This window comes from Anomaloglossus baeobatrachus, chromosome 8 (genome assembly GCF_048569485.1).
Source record: "Anomaloglossus baeobatrachus isolate aAnoBae1 chromosome 8, aAnoBae1.hap1, whole genome shotgun sequence".
In the NCBI taxonomy this organism is placed as follows: domain Eukaryota; kingdom Metazoa; phylum Chordata; class Amphibia; order Anura; family Aromobatidae; genus Anomaloglossus; species Anomaloglossus baeobatrachus.
In genome coordinates, this window is record NC_134360.1 from 184,000,812 (window position 1) to 184,016,304 (window position 15,493).

The 15,493-nt window shown below is 43.0% G+C and overlaps 1 protein-coding gene across 1 annotated transcript in view; it reads left to right on the top strand.

Moving 5' to 3' along the window:
* Positions 1-4,371: 4,371 nt before the first annotated feature.
* Positions 4,372-15,493, top strand: part of LOC142249378 (calcium-activated chloride channel regulator 1-like) — a 58,993-nt gene continuing 47,871 nt past the window's right edge. Inside the window, exons 1-2 of the mRNA XM_075321014.1 lie at positions 4,372-4,524; positions 8,174-8,314. Of these exons, the coding sequence (XP_075177129.1) occupies positions 4,372-4,524; positions 8,174-8,314 (294 nt within the window). The remainder of the gene's footprint in view (positions 4,525-8,173; positions 8,315-15,493) is intronic.

The following is a 15,493-nucleotide window of genomic DNA, read 5'->3' on the forward strand; positions in this document are numbered from 1 at the left end:
CCCACGGGGTAGGTCCTGCATCTCCTAGAAGATGCAGTTCCCTGTAGTGCCCTGAGGGTCTTAGGGGCACTACATTATCATAATATGGGGTATCCTACACCAATTTTATTTATTTTTACAATATAGGGACGTAGACAGCGTGTGATTCCAACCAATCACAGACACTGTCACACAGGGTGGGGGCGCAGTCTGACTGCAACCAATCTTAGACACCAGGACTGCCAGTGGTCGTGGGAAGCAGTGAATTATGCATGAGAATTAATGAGCAGACCAGAAGTAGTGTTAAAGCTGCGCAGAGACTGGAAAGTATGTCCTGCTTTAACCATTTTGCTTCCTTTTTTTACAGTGATTTCTGTCAATACTTCACATGGCTGTAATGGGGCTGGATGTGGATGGTTTCTGCAATAGTGTATACGCGAACAGTTTCCGAACAAAGCAGAACTTTGCCAATTTTCAAGAAAAGTGTCTGTGAATCCAATTCCCTCCCGAAAGAGCCAAGGCTCTTGCTGAATTTGAGATTGGCGAACCTCTTTTGAACAAGTTCCCTCATCTTTTGTTATAAAGCCAACCATTGAATCTAACTGCTGCAATTCAAAGTTAAGGCCACTTTACACGCAATGACATCGCTAACGAGATGTCGTTGGGGTTACGGAATTTGTGACGCACATTCGGCCTCGTTAGCGACGTAGTTGCATGTGAAACGCAGGAACGACTGTTAACGATCAAAAATACTCACCATATCGTTGATCGTTGATACGTTTTTCTAATCGCAAATATCGTTGCTGCTGCAGGTACGATGTTGTTCGTCGTTCCTGCGGCAGCACACATTGCTATGTGTGACACCGCAGGAACGAGGAACATCACTGTACCTGCGGCTGCCGGCAATGAGGAAGGAAGGAGGTGGGCGAGATGTTCCGCCCGCTCATCTCCGCCCCTCCGCTTGTATTGGGCGGCCGCTTAGTGACGTCGCTGTGACGCCGCACGAACCGCCCCCTTAGAAAGGAGGCGGTTCACCGGCCACAGCGACGTCGCTAGGCAGGTAAGTACGTGTTACCGTTCTTAGCGATGTTGTGTGCCATGGGCCGCGATGTCGCTGTGTGTAAAGTGACCTTTAGGCCGAGTTGTTTTCCCATACCAAAATGATTTTCTTATAGGACGACTATGTTAAAAAATCCCTAGAAAATGCCAGCACAAAGCGCACATCTTGGTTTGTATGGTGGATCTACGACCTGCACTTTATTCCCTCTCTGTAAAATAACTATTTATTAACTAGTGTAATTGACTAGTTATGATAACATGCCCTGCCATGTATATTAATTTTTAGCTATATTTCTGATTATACATACTATAACTACTCTTCCTAGTGTGTCCCTAATTAATTTATTGATCAATTTATTTGATTATTATGTAACTTTTTATTGTTCTTATTGATCTGCCATACCTTGAAAATAATTTTACTGACCTTTTACTTTACTTGTCTATGTTTAGTTGTAATTTAATAAAATGGATTTTTTTTTTATATAGTATATAATAAAAAGGTGTACACTCCTTACATTTTTTCAAATTGTTTATGTCTTTTCATGGGACAATACTGAAGAGATGACACTTCGATATACTGTAAAGTAGTCAGTGTACAGTCTGTTTTACAGTGTAAATCTCATTTGTCATCTAAGTAACTCAACACACAGCCATTAATGTCAAAATGCTGGCAACAAAAGTTAGTACACCCCTAACTGAAAATTGACAAATTTTGCTCAAAGTGTCAATGTTTTGTGTGGCTACCATTATTTTCAAACACTGCCGTAACTCTCTTGAGCATGGAGTTCACTAGAGCTTCACAGGAGTCGCTGGAATTCTCTTTCACTCCTCCATGATGACATCATGGAGCTATGGATGTTACAAACCTTGCGCTCCTCCATCTTCCATTTGAGGAGGCCCCACAGATGCTCAGGAGGGTTTAGGTCTGGAGACATTTGGCCAGTCCAGCAGCTTTACCCTCAGTTTCTTTAGCAAGGCAGTAGTCATTTTGGAGGTGTGTTTGGGGCCGTTATCATGTTGCAATACAAAGGGAAATTATCGTGTTCTGCTTCAGTATGTCATAGTACATGTTGGCATTCATGGTTACCTCAATGAACTATAGCTCCTCACAGCCGGCAGCACTCATACACCCCCAACCATGACTCTGCCAAAACCACGCTTGACTGTAGGCAAGACACACTTGTCTTTGTTTTCTTCACCTAATTGCTACCACATACGCTTGACACCACCTGAATCAAATATGTTTATCTTCGTCTCAGTAGACCAAAGGACATGTTTCCAGGAATTCATGTCCTCAGTCTGCTTGTTTTCAGCAAACTGTTTGTGGGCTTTCTTGTGTATTTTCTTTAGAAGAGGCTTCCTTCTGGGGCGACAGCAATGCAGACCAACTTGATGCAATGTGGAGCCTATGGTCTGAGCACTGACAGTCTGACCCCTGCCCCTGTAACCTCCTAATGAGTCACATGACATCAAAGGGTGGAATGGAAAGGAAAATAGCTAATTGGGCACAATTTGGTCATTTTCACTTAGGGGTGTATTCAATTTTGTTGCCAGCAGTTTAGACATTAATGTCTGTTTGATGAGTTATTTAGAGGGCACGACAAATTTACACTGTTATACAAGCTGCACACTGATTACATTACATTATATGAAAGTGTCATATCTTCAGTGTTGTCCCATGAAAAAATATAATAAAATATTTACAAAAATGTGAGGGATGCACTTACTTTTGTAATATACTATATCTTTAGTGGACTTAAATTACTCTGTGTAGGTCCTTTGTAGGTTTTTTGTTTTTAGAAGTATTCCACCATTTGTAGTTAAGTATTTCTATATTGGAGGATTTTTTTTGTTATGTAGCGGTTTGTTCCTAACTTACATATTTAAGATATACTAGTGGATATTTTGATGGTCACCTATGTTATAAACAGAAATGTCTGTCTCTATGTGCAAGTCAAAAGTATTTAGGGGTTCTGAAATAACTCAGTAACCGAAATAGCGAGCTACATTCTTTCCGTAAGGGTTCATTCAGACGTCCTTTTTTCATGAATGATTTTTATCCACGTGTCGGACAAGTTTCACCAAAATTTTTTCTATGTTTAATTAGTTTCTCTCGAATAAGAAAAGAAAAAAAAAAGTTGTTCTACCTTCTCCTATCTCCTAAGTCCATGGGATCCGAGTGTTGTCCAGTTTGTTCACAGACCCTAAATGGTACTTTACACACTGTGATCTCGCTACTGATATCGCTAGTGAGCGTACCCGCCCCCGTCGGTTGCGTGACACGGGCAAATCGCTGCCCAAGGTGCACAACCTCGCTTACACCCGTCACACGGACTTACCTGCCCTGCGACGTCGCTCTGGCCGGCGAAGCACCTCCTTTCTAAGGGGGCGGTTCGTGTGGCGTCACAGCGATGTCACATGGCAGCCGTCCAATAGAAGTGGAGGGGTAGAGATGAGCGGGACGTAACAGCCCGCCCACCTCCTTCCTTCCGCATTGCCGGTGGACGCAGGTAAGGAGATGTTCGTCGTTCCTGTGGTGTCACACACAGCGATGTGTGGTGCCGCAGGAACGACGAACAACATCGTACCTGCAGCAGCAATGACATTAAGGAAAGGAGCGACATCTCAACGATCATCGATTTTGAATGATTTTGCAATCGTTGATCGTCGCTCCTTGATGTCACACGCTGCGATGACGCTAACGGCGCCGGATGTGCGTCACTAACGACGTGACCCCGACGATATATCGTTAGTGATGTCACAGCATGTAAAGCACCCTTTAGACTTGAGTGATTCAACACTCAAATCAATATTGGACATATTTTCGCGATTTTGCACAGTCCACTTGGTATGAACAAACATCATAGACATCAACAGCCCCAAAGCCTATCATAAGTCCGACTGCTTTCTGTGAAAAACCAAGATAACACGAGTATGCGAAAAACTGACGTCTTAACTCAGGAGTCCTATTTTTAATATTTAATGAAATTTTAAGATCCATATAATTTCTTAAAATAGATAGGCATGAAAGGTTCATTAAAAGTTCATATGTGTTTGTTGTTTGAAACTCTAAATTTATGGTGTCAATTCTCAAAGATTGTTAAAGTGAAGAATAAAACAAGGACACATTATGCAATATTCCTATAAAGTTATTTGTTTAAATTACCCTATAATGTTGAATGACCTCATATGTGAGCATTATAAAAGTATATGACTGCCTACTTGTGATATGCACCACCAACAGTAGGCATAAGAGCAATAGGTAGAGCCGTAAGTGGGACCATCCTCCTTACAGACTATGAGCAGCCAGCGGGCAGCAGTTCCTCTAAGGCAATGCAGATTACATTCAAATTTATCATATTTCTTCACTTGCTTTCGGTATCACATTGTTCATTTATCCAGCTGAAAAATGGCAGCTATGAAGATATAGTCATTGCAATCAACCCTGGACTACAGGAAAATGACCTGCTAATTGAAAAAATTAAGGTAGGCCTAATATTTTGAATAACACTAAAATATTCTATATGTTTAGCTAATGGAGGATCGCAGTGATTACAGAATACTCCTTCAGTAGGTTACTGTAACCTATCTAAAGAAGGATCCTATTTTATGGAAGGAATGAGATTGACCCACCAGAAAACTAAGTTTTGGTTTGGGATTCAATGACTTGTGACTATTTCTTATTGGTTGATTAACATCAGATTCATTGTTTCTCTTGGACCAATGATTTTCAGTCCTCCATACCTCCTTAGGGTTCGCTCTAACATGGTAATGCAAGAAAAAAATCGACTTGCATCCGAACCATTATTATTCAATAAGTCAGAGCAGATCTGCGTGGGGGTGGGGGTGGGGTTTGACTGTAATGGGCTTGACGAGAAAATGTATATGGCTGCGTATATCAAACGAGAATTGCCAATGCAAGCCTATGAGTGCGACAAAATAAACACATGGCACATGGACCATCCATATGACAACTGTTTTTTACATTAACATTCTGTAGTATAGATCATGGCAAATTGTCCTGTTAATGATTGTAGAATAAAAGTTGTTGAGAATAAAACACGTCACACGCATGTTATACGAATGTTACATGAGAAAAATAAATTGCTTATTCACATGATGTATGGAATGAAATACATATGACGCTCGTCCAACTTTTTGGATAATAATTAGGGATGATCGAATATCACAAATATTCGGCAATATTCGACGAATAGGTCGCCGCTATGCGAATATTCCATGCACAATGTAAGTCTATGGGAAGCCCGAATAGTTGCTATTCGGAAACTATTGGGGTTTCCCATAGACTTACATTGCGCATCGAATATTCGCAAATAGTCGAATAGCGGCGACCTATTAGTCGAATATGGGCATAGGCGAATATTTGAGGTATTCAATCATTCCTAATAATAATCTTTCTGATCTTATACACTAGTGTGATTGTGTGACGCCCTGGACTAGCCAGGTAGTCACAGGTAGACCCCCTGCACAAACACCAGCCCCTAATAAGGTGACAGCAGCCAACCTACAAAACCCTTGACACCTCTCTGTGTTCAATGGTCACACCAGGGGGCTGAGCCAGGTGGTTGGCCACGCTCACCTAGGAGTCCAGAGGGCCTGAAACAGGAAACAGTTCAGTCAGTTGAGTCAGTACAGTGAAGTGGAGTGGAGGTCTAGTTCAAGTGCGGCAGGCCTGAGGCGTCAGGTCTGCAGCGACAACACTGACCGATGCCAGGGTCGTAGCCCTGGTACCGTGGCAAGGAGGCAGACGGTGGTTGCCGCCTGCAGGAGTCGGGAAGATGGCTGGTGGAACCGTAAGGGACCGGGACAGGGTAGTGGCCTGCCGGTAGCGAACCGGGGAGCCAACTGGAAACCGGAGCACCAGGAGGGGTACTCAAACCCAGAACGAGGTCCAGAAGCCACTGGACCACGTTGAATTCACTGAGGTCTGGACCTTAGGTCCTTTCCCGTCCCAAGACCCGAAAGACGGGAACAGCCCACCGAGGGGGATAGAAAGCCACCGCACAGGCAGAGAGATCCCACGGGCCAGCGCCTGCGGGCAAATGGGTTCCCCGACACACATCAAGCAGGGGAGCGGACTACCGTTGCTGAAGCATAGGCAGTCAATTTCTACCAAAGAGGTGCAGGAGAAAGGCGGGAACCACCAACCTGAGAAAGGGGCAAAGCGCAGCCGGCTGCTGGCACCGACCACCATCCTTTTTGGTTTACCAGAGACTCCGGTGTATCTGTCATAGTGAGTACAACAGTGCCCTCGGGTCGTGCACCGCACCACACCATCTTGCCCGCACCTCACAACCACCGAGCCCCGGGACCATCACCCCCTGCCCACGGGGGGTGGGGGGTCAACACCAGGCTGCATAACATCGTCCCCGGGAGCCTGGTTAATGGCAGCGGTGGTGTCCACATTCACCACAACCAGTGGGTGGCGTTACGAACTTACATCACTAAATGCCACAGGCTCGGCCGTGAACCTTCCCCACCGAAATCCCTACACGTAGCGCCAACCCCCCTTAAGAGCGACGTGACCCCCGGGTCCGGGAGGAGCTCGAGCCACCCATCAACGAGCACGGATCCGAGTGGCTCGGCAGCCGGCCGAGCCCCGGGGCGGTATAATTGTACCCTTAGTACCAATTCATATAGTTGTGTTTCTTACTTCAACTATATTGCAAATGCATCCTATATTTTTAAGTTCTGAGGTCTATTCCTATGCATGTCATCTGGTGAGGAATTTCTGCTGTATTTTTATTATATAGCTTCCTTTGTGCACATTTTATATATTCTACTACTCTCTGGTTGGAGTAGCTATGTTGCATTTTGCGTCACTACACTTTAGTTACGCTGGTTCCGCACATCCTATTTTGATATTCTCATCCTTGAAAAACAGTCTGTGGTTTTTCATTGTGCTTGATCCATTTTCGGTCCATATGTCAGTTTAACATTCCTTATTGCATTCATTTTTCATGTATGAGAAAAAATTGTTAGTTTCTCTTAGCCATTTAACAGTAAAAGATGGAGAAACCCGTCCGTGTATCCGTGTGCTATCTGTTTTTTTCACAGAGCCATTGACTTGCATTGGTGAATTTGATCTGCAACATGGATCATAGCAGGATGTCTCCTTTGTTTTGCTGTATCTACCGTATTTCTTTTCCATTTTGGAAAAGACACGTGAAATGGCAAATTCACTGAAAAAGGTCACTGATTTAGCCATAAAATAAACAGAGAGCGATTTCCCCCCTTCCCCCAAAAGAGGAACAAAAAAACTGATGTTTGAAACTGGCCTTTGGGGTACGTTCACACAGCATCCTTAAAATCCCAGCAGAACTCACTTGTTTTTCAAGGCAAAAACATTTCAGGAAAATGCTGGAGGTCCTGAAGCGTCATCGCCAACGGCTTTGCCAACGGTGGCTCCGTTTTGAACGTCTTTGCGTTATTGTTTCACATTTTTAGTGCTGGTGGCTTCCAAATGGAGTCACGCAAAGAATGAACGTTACTTCTTGTAAGCTCTTCAAGAATGAACATATGCACAGCATATTTGAGAATAGTTTTCCCCCGTGGTTCCCACAAAGCTTCTCATGTGCCAGATCAGTTACCCACACTTTGCACTGACGAGGGGCAATCACTCCAAAACACCGTGTCTGCAAATTGGGATTCTAATCTTGCATATATCCTAGGTCAGATGAAAAGGCTTGTTAAAAGGCCACTTTTGACTTTTAGGATTGCTACTTCCAATAGGTGGCGCTAGAGTTTGTCTCCTTTCCCGGAGAGACAATTTGCATATGCACAGCAGTGTCGTTTTCACATTACTGTGCACTGTATATTTTTTGTGGCAGATTTCTATGCTTGCCTTTTACCATTTGGAATCCACCTGAAAAGACATTGTGTACACATAACCTTTACTGCTAACAATTAAACAGGTACTTTTTTGCATTTCTGAGTTAGCTTTTGCATCATATAACTTCTAGTTTTCCCCAATCTCATTTCCAAGCATAATTTCATTATTTTTTCATTGCTTGATAAATGAATGAATGGACAGTTTTCTGGTGAGGTTTAAGTATTTCAGCTGCGGTTGCTTTGTTAACTTCCATTATAGAGTTTTCTCTCATTTGTATGCTAGGAAATGGTGACAGATGCATCCACTTACCTATTCAATGCTACAAAGAACCGTCTTTCCATAAGAAATGTGAAGATTCTAATTCCACTAACTTGGACATTCAAAAACAGCTATGATTCACGTACAAAAGAAACTTATGAAAAGGTGAGGTTTTTCATATACTGAACATATCAATACTTAGGTTTTAAACATTTGTTTTACGACTGTAGGGTAAATTCACATAAATGGTGAATGTTGTGGAAGCAACAACAAACCTTTAAAGGACCAGAAAATGTTTTTTTTCTTTTTGCATTTTCGCTTTTTCATCCCTTTCTTAAAATAACCATAACTTTTTTATTTTTTCCATTAACATAGACATATTGGGGCTTGTTTTTAGCAGGACAAGCTGTAGTTTTGAATCACACCATTTTGCTATGTTTTTTTATATCGAGAGATGACATTTTATTGATACCATTTTGGGGGACTTTTGATATTTTCATAATTATTTCGGCTGGCTCACATCACTGTTTATATTGAATGAGTGTTAACTGATTGTTATCAGATAGCACTCAGACCAATGTTATTTGGTAGGCCAGTGCTGATGTCAAGTCTATGTATGCATGAAAATTACCGGACTGCACTCGGATGACATTTGAGTGCAGTCCGATTTCCGCCGACTCTCAAATTGAAGAAGATAGAAAAATGTTGTTCTTCTTCTTTTCCTCCCCCTTCATGTGTATGTGTGAATAAAGTGATGAACAAGGGAAAGTGTTATGAAAACGTTTTCCAGTTTGGGGCTCCCTCTTGTGGTCAGTGCTGGCGGTGCAGTTGATGTGTGGAATAAAAGCCACACACCTGTGGAGGACTGGCAATCAGGGTCAGATTGGGGCATTTAACTGAGTAGTTTTCTCTTGTTGCTTGCCGGTGGTCATTGTCTCCTGTGTGTTAAGGACATTCTGTAACCAGCTCTGCTCACTATCAGAACTCCTCTCAGATAAGTGGTCTTTGTACCTGTGCTTTTTGTTTTCCACTTTCTTGTTGTTTTTTTCTTTTTTAATACTAATGCTTGATTCCTATTTTGCCTGTGTGAAGTTCTTGGTGGAATGGGATCATGCCCTGCTGGGAGTGTCTGTATACTTAGCTCCATGATTCTGCAAGGTATTGTGTTTGTCATGCTTGGTATTAATTCAGTCCCTCATCTGTTTTAGTGTTTTTTTGATCCCAGTAACATCAGAGTGCTGATACAGTGGGGGAGAGGTTGTGTGACCTCATGATTTTTCCATATCAGAAGTGCTGGTATATATTAGGGTTTTTACGGCTGCAGACAGTTGCTCTTTCCTATCCTTTCCTATAAAGATAGTTTGTGCATCACCTTTGCTGAAATCTGTCTTTTCTAGCTTTGTATTGTGTTTTTCTTTATCACCGTAGCCTTTACATGTGGGGGGCTATATATCTATCTTTGGGGACTGCTCCGAGGCAGATTAGCTTTCTTATATCTCTATCTGTGAGATTATTTAGTTCTCCGGCTTTGTCGAGGCGTCCAGGTCAGCGTAGGCACGCCCCACGGCTACTTCTAGTTGTGTGTCAGGATTAGGTCTGCAGTCCGTTAATGTTCCAGCCACTCTGTTACCTTTTGGGATTCCGCATTGTTTGATCCTCCTCGGTACCTGAATCATAACAGGAAAGTGTCTTGTTTCATTTCTTTGTGTTTTTATGTTTTTGCTTCTTTGCAAATTTCCATTGGAGGACTAAGAGATTCGGTGGACCTCCGTGAATTTTTTTTCTTTTTTGTAATAACATGGGGAAAGAGGAAAAGTTTTGCGGAGTGTTTATTTTAATAATGGATTTGTGTGCATGTGTGTGTGTTTGTGTGTGTCTTTTTTTATTAAAGTGTTATCTGGTGGGTTATTTGGTGATTGAAGGACAAAATTGGGTAAGTTCTGTGTGCTAATCTGCTTCATGTGTTATTGAATTCAATTTGATAAGACGCAGCAGTGCTACAGGTTTTTTTTTGCCCTAATTAGTTCTCCCACCGGTATTGATCTAATTGTGTGGGTGGGAATGAAACTGAGCATGAAGGATGGGATTTCCCGAAATAGGTCTTCTGTATGTTTTACTTTCTATGTGGAGAGCTGCCTCTTTTCAAATTGAAGATGTAGATTAATACATAGAAATTAACCAATTTGATCGTTCAATTGCACCGTGAATATTGTCAAACAGAGAAAGATCAATTTTTTGACCCATAAAAATGTATCTGCTAGTAATCATAAAAAAGCAATAAAAATATTAAATGAAAAAAAAAAATTAGCTCTTACATATAATGTTTTTAACCCATTTCAGATATTCTTAAAGTAATTTACATATTTTAAGAGATGATACAATCGTGGAAACTATTTTGAAATTTGGTATCAGAATACTTTCTCGAAGAGCTTGCACTCTAGGCAAGCTATTATTACCCAGTATTACCTGTCACAAACATAATACAGTGGCATGCAAAAGTTTGGGCACCCCTGATCAACATAACTGTTATTGTAAACCGTTAAGCAAGTTGATTATTAAATGATTTCTAAAAGGTATAAAGTTAAAGATGACACATTTCCTTTGTATTTAGGCAAAAAAAATAGTTATTTTCATCTTTTACATTTTTAAATTAAATTAAAAAATGGGCCGATGCAAAAGTTTGGGCAAGAGTCTTTCAATTCTTGTTTGATGGATTTTCATCCATTCTTCCTTGGAAAAGTCTTCCAGTTCTGTGAGATTCCTGGCTTGTCTTTTAGTTCTGTGAGATTCCTGGCTTGTCTTTTAGTGCTGTGGGATTCCTGGCTTGTCTTTTAGTGCTGTGGGATTCCTGGCTCATCTTGCATGCTCTGCTCTCTTGAGGTCTAGCCACAGATTTTCAACGATGAACAGATCAGGGAACGGTGAGGGCCATTGTTAAACCTTCAGCTTGCCCCTTTTGAGGTTGTCTATTGTGGATTCTGATGTGTTTAGGATCATTATCCATTTGGAGAAGCCATCCTCTTTTTCAAGTGGTGCCCGTTTTTCAATTATACTTTTCCTCAGATTGTTCCACTTCTGGTTTTGGTTTAACCCCTTCACAACCAATGACGGATCTATCCGTCAGGGATCGGGTGAGGTTAATCCCCGCCCCCTGCCGTGGGCAGGTCGCGACGATCCGCGCACATATCAGCTGTTTTCAACAGCTGACATGTGTGCCTGCATGTTACGAGTGGAATCACATTCCACCCGCAACATTTAACCCCTTACATCTCGATGCCAAAGTCTGGCAGCGAGATGTATATGCGCGGTGACTTTTGGTGGTTGCCATGGTAGCACAGGGTCATGTGATGACGCCTGTAGCTATCATGAGTCACGATCTATCAAAATATAAAATCAATTAATCTGATTGATAAATGGCGTAGCAGCAAAAAAATTCCAAACGCCAAAATTAAGTTTTTTGTTTGCCGCAAGTTTTACGCAAAATGCAATAACAGGCGATCAAAACGTAGCATCTGCGCAAAAATGGTACCATTAAAAATGTCAGCTCGAGATGCAAAAAATAAGCCATCACTGAGCCATAGATCCCAAAAAATGAGAACGCTATGGGTTTTGGAAAATGGCGCAAAACGTACGCCACTTTTATTGGACAAGCTTGTGAATTATTTTTAACCCCTTAGATACAAGTAAACCTATACATTTTTGGTGCCTACAAACTCGCACCAAACTCAGGCATCACAATGACACATCAGTTTTACCATATAGTGAACACGGTGAATAAAACATCCCAAAAACTATTGTGAGATCACACTTTTTTTGCAGTTTTTCCACACTTGGAAATGTTTTGCTGTTTCCAGTACACTAAATGGTAAAACGTATGGTTTCATTTAAAAGTACAACTTTTCTCACAAAAAAACAAGCCCTCATATGGCAAGATTGACAGGAAAATAAAAAAGGTACGGCTCTCGAAAGAAGGGGAGCAAAAAAAACAAAAACGCAAAAACGGAAAACGCTCTGGGGCTGAAGGGGTTAAATAATGAGGTACAAACTCACTAAATACTCAATGTGTGCACATGGCCTTAGAGCTATTCCACATAGAATAATTGCTTCCAGGAAGTATATGTCTGACATACAAGGATGTACACAGCACAAAAGATCAAAAACATTGGTTACTCTGGCAAGTAATGCCAGATTATTTTATTGTCTCTTCATAAAGGGCAGCAATAGAAAACACTTGGGCACTGTACAGACGTTGAATATTTGGTCAGTATTTTACCTGAGTACTTGTAGCCAAAATCAGTCAGAGGAAAAGTATAATATAAACATGGGCACCACTTCTGTATTTTTCCACCATTCCTGGTTTTGGCTTCAAATCCTGAGGTAAAAAACTCCCCAAATACTCAACATGTGCACGTGGCCTAAAACTATTGAAAGCCATCATAATGAGCAGCTCTGAACTAAAACCAGCTGAAAGGGCAGTTATAAAAAGAAATAAAAACTAATTATAACCAGGGACATTCCTCATCTCAATTTACAATCAGAGACTGAAAAGTATAAAGACATTTAACTCCTTAAAGGAGTTGTCCGACATTAGCTTAACAAAAATTTTTGAGTTTATCTGTGCTGTATTGTCATATAAATCACACCTACATTGTTATTTTTTGTTTTCTAACTTTTGTTCCTCTTGAATTATCCCTTTAGTCTCTGCAGCTTCTTGTTTACATTCAGATCCAGCAAACATGACTACTTCCTGTGCTGAACCTCAGTCAGAGCTGTCACCACTCACCCCAGTGTCCAGCCTCGCCCTCTGCCCGCCCCCTGCACACACAGTCCCTGGCAGTATATTCTTCCCCAGCACCTGACCTGGTATCACTACAGCATTGCAAATAACAGCCCCACATCGGGCTCTGCACCGCACACATATGGCTCTGCACCGCACACGCACACATATGGCTCTGCACACGCACACACATGGCTCTGTACCGCACACGCACACATATGGCTCTGCACCGCACACGCACACATATGGCTCTGCACACGCACACACATGGCTCTGCACACGCACACACATGGCTCTGCACCGTACACACATGGCTCTGCACACGCACACACATGGCTCTGCACCGTACACATGACTCTGCACACGCATGGCTCTGCACCGTACACGCACACACATGGCTCTGCACACGCACACACATGGCTCTGCACCGTACACGCACACACCTGGCTCTGCACACGCACACACATGGCTCTGCACCGTACACACATGGCTCTGCACACGCACACACATGGCTCTGCACCGTACACATGGCTCTGCACACGCATGGCTCTGCACCGTACATGCACACACATGGCTCTGTACACGCACACACATGGCTCTGCACCGTACATGCACACACATGGCTCTGCACCGTACACACATGGCTCTGCACACGCACACACATGGCTCTGCACCGTACACATGGCTCTGCACACGCATGGCTCTGCACCGTATACGCACACACATGGCTCTGCACACGCACACATATGGCTCTGCAACCCCCCCATCCCCATCGGGAACACATGTGGAGTACATACTCACCCGTCCTCGGTCCCCGCCGCTCCTGCACGTTCGTCCGCTGTCTGTGTTCTCTTCAGCACAGTAGTGACGTCACCGCTGTGCTGCAGAGCGCACAGACAGCGGGAGGGACAGTGACTTCTCATCAGCACTTTCAAATGTACCGGCATCGGTGATCTGTGATGCCGGTACATTTGAATGTGCGATCCTGGGCAGGGGGCCCGGTGCTGGAGCTGACACTACGGCCGCTGCCGCCAGGCCCCGCCCCCAGGTCACGGACCCCCACAGCAGTGCAGGGGGAGGTTACTGGAGGTGCGGGGGAATGTGTGGGAGGGTGCAGGGAAGGGGGCGGGGCTCATCGCACTGTAGTCGCCCAGCAGGGAGGCACAAGCTGTTCCACATTTGCATGTCAACATGGCCCTGCCCATGTAGACGTGCAATGACCGGAAGCAGCAAAATCGCGGCAGGAGCGGTCACATGACCGCTCTGAGCCGGGGGAGAGGGGCTGACAGCAGGGCAGGTAAGTGGTCTCTATCTACTTACCTGCCCCAATGTAGCCCAATAGGGAAATAAAAAAAAAAGTCAAAGAAGCCGGATAACCCCTTTAAGAGATCACATATTTTGCTCCTTAAGGCCCTGAAAATACTTTATTTCAAAAGCAATAAAATGTTTGTTTTTCCATCACTGTAACTTGTGTTTGATGAGCAAATTGTACTTTTTAATGCTGTTTTGTTCGGTCTCGTATAATATATTAATAATTTTGTGGATGTAAAAAATAACAGCAATTCTAAAAAAAAATTCTGATTTTGGTTTATGGCATTCACAATACAATATGAAATAAAAGGTTGATATATTCTGCAGATTATTACAATTAAGGTGATTCCAAACTTAGATTTTCTTTCATTATTTTTTATTTTATTCTTTTGCATAATAAAAACAGTTTGAAAAGAAAAAACTTTTTTTGTCTTCACATTACAACTTAAATTTCATACGGATGGAGCTGTTTAATGAGGTACTCATCATATTTGAGTACACTGGGCCACCATAAGGAGATAACTGCCATTATTGATGTATGTGGCCCAGAAGTGTAGGGGTCCACCAACCCCAGCACCTACTTCAGCTGGTTGTGTGTCCATTGGCGCACATCCACTGAAAAAACACTACAGCACAGAAACCCATTGGGTTCCTGCGCTGCAATACATGCTGCTGGTCAAAAATGAGCTGGCAGCTGACATTGGCAGTACAGTGACTGGGGTCGGCGCATGACAGTGGCATCCCGCACCATGGTGCGCACAACCATGTCAGCTACTGGCCACTGTGCACTGGCTACAGAGGAGGATGCTGCATGGTGTGGGAGCAGAGGACTGCAAATACCGAGAAGAGGACCAGGATAAGGACATATATAACAGAATGGGGCCCAGTATGGGAGACATATATACCAAGATGGGGACATATATCAGGATTGGCCCAGGATGGGGACATACTGTATATACCAGTATGGGCCCAGAATTGGGATATATATACCAGGTTGGGGCCCAGGATGAAGACATATATACCAGGATGATGAAAAAAAATACCAAAATGAGGACATATTTATGAGGATGGGGACATACATTTCATTATGGTCCCAGGATAAGGACATATATACCAGGATGTGAACATATAATCCAGGATGGGGGACATATATACCAGTTAAATCCCGCTGTCAATCTCTGATAGCGGGATTTAACACATGCTGGCAATGAGCACATCATTCCCATCAGTGGCACTGTTACATGATCGCAGGGTAC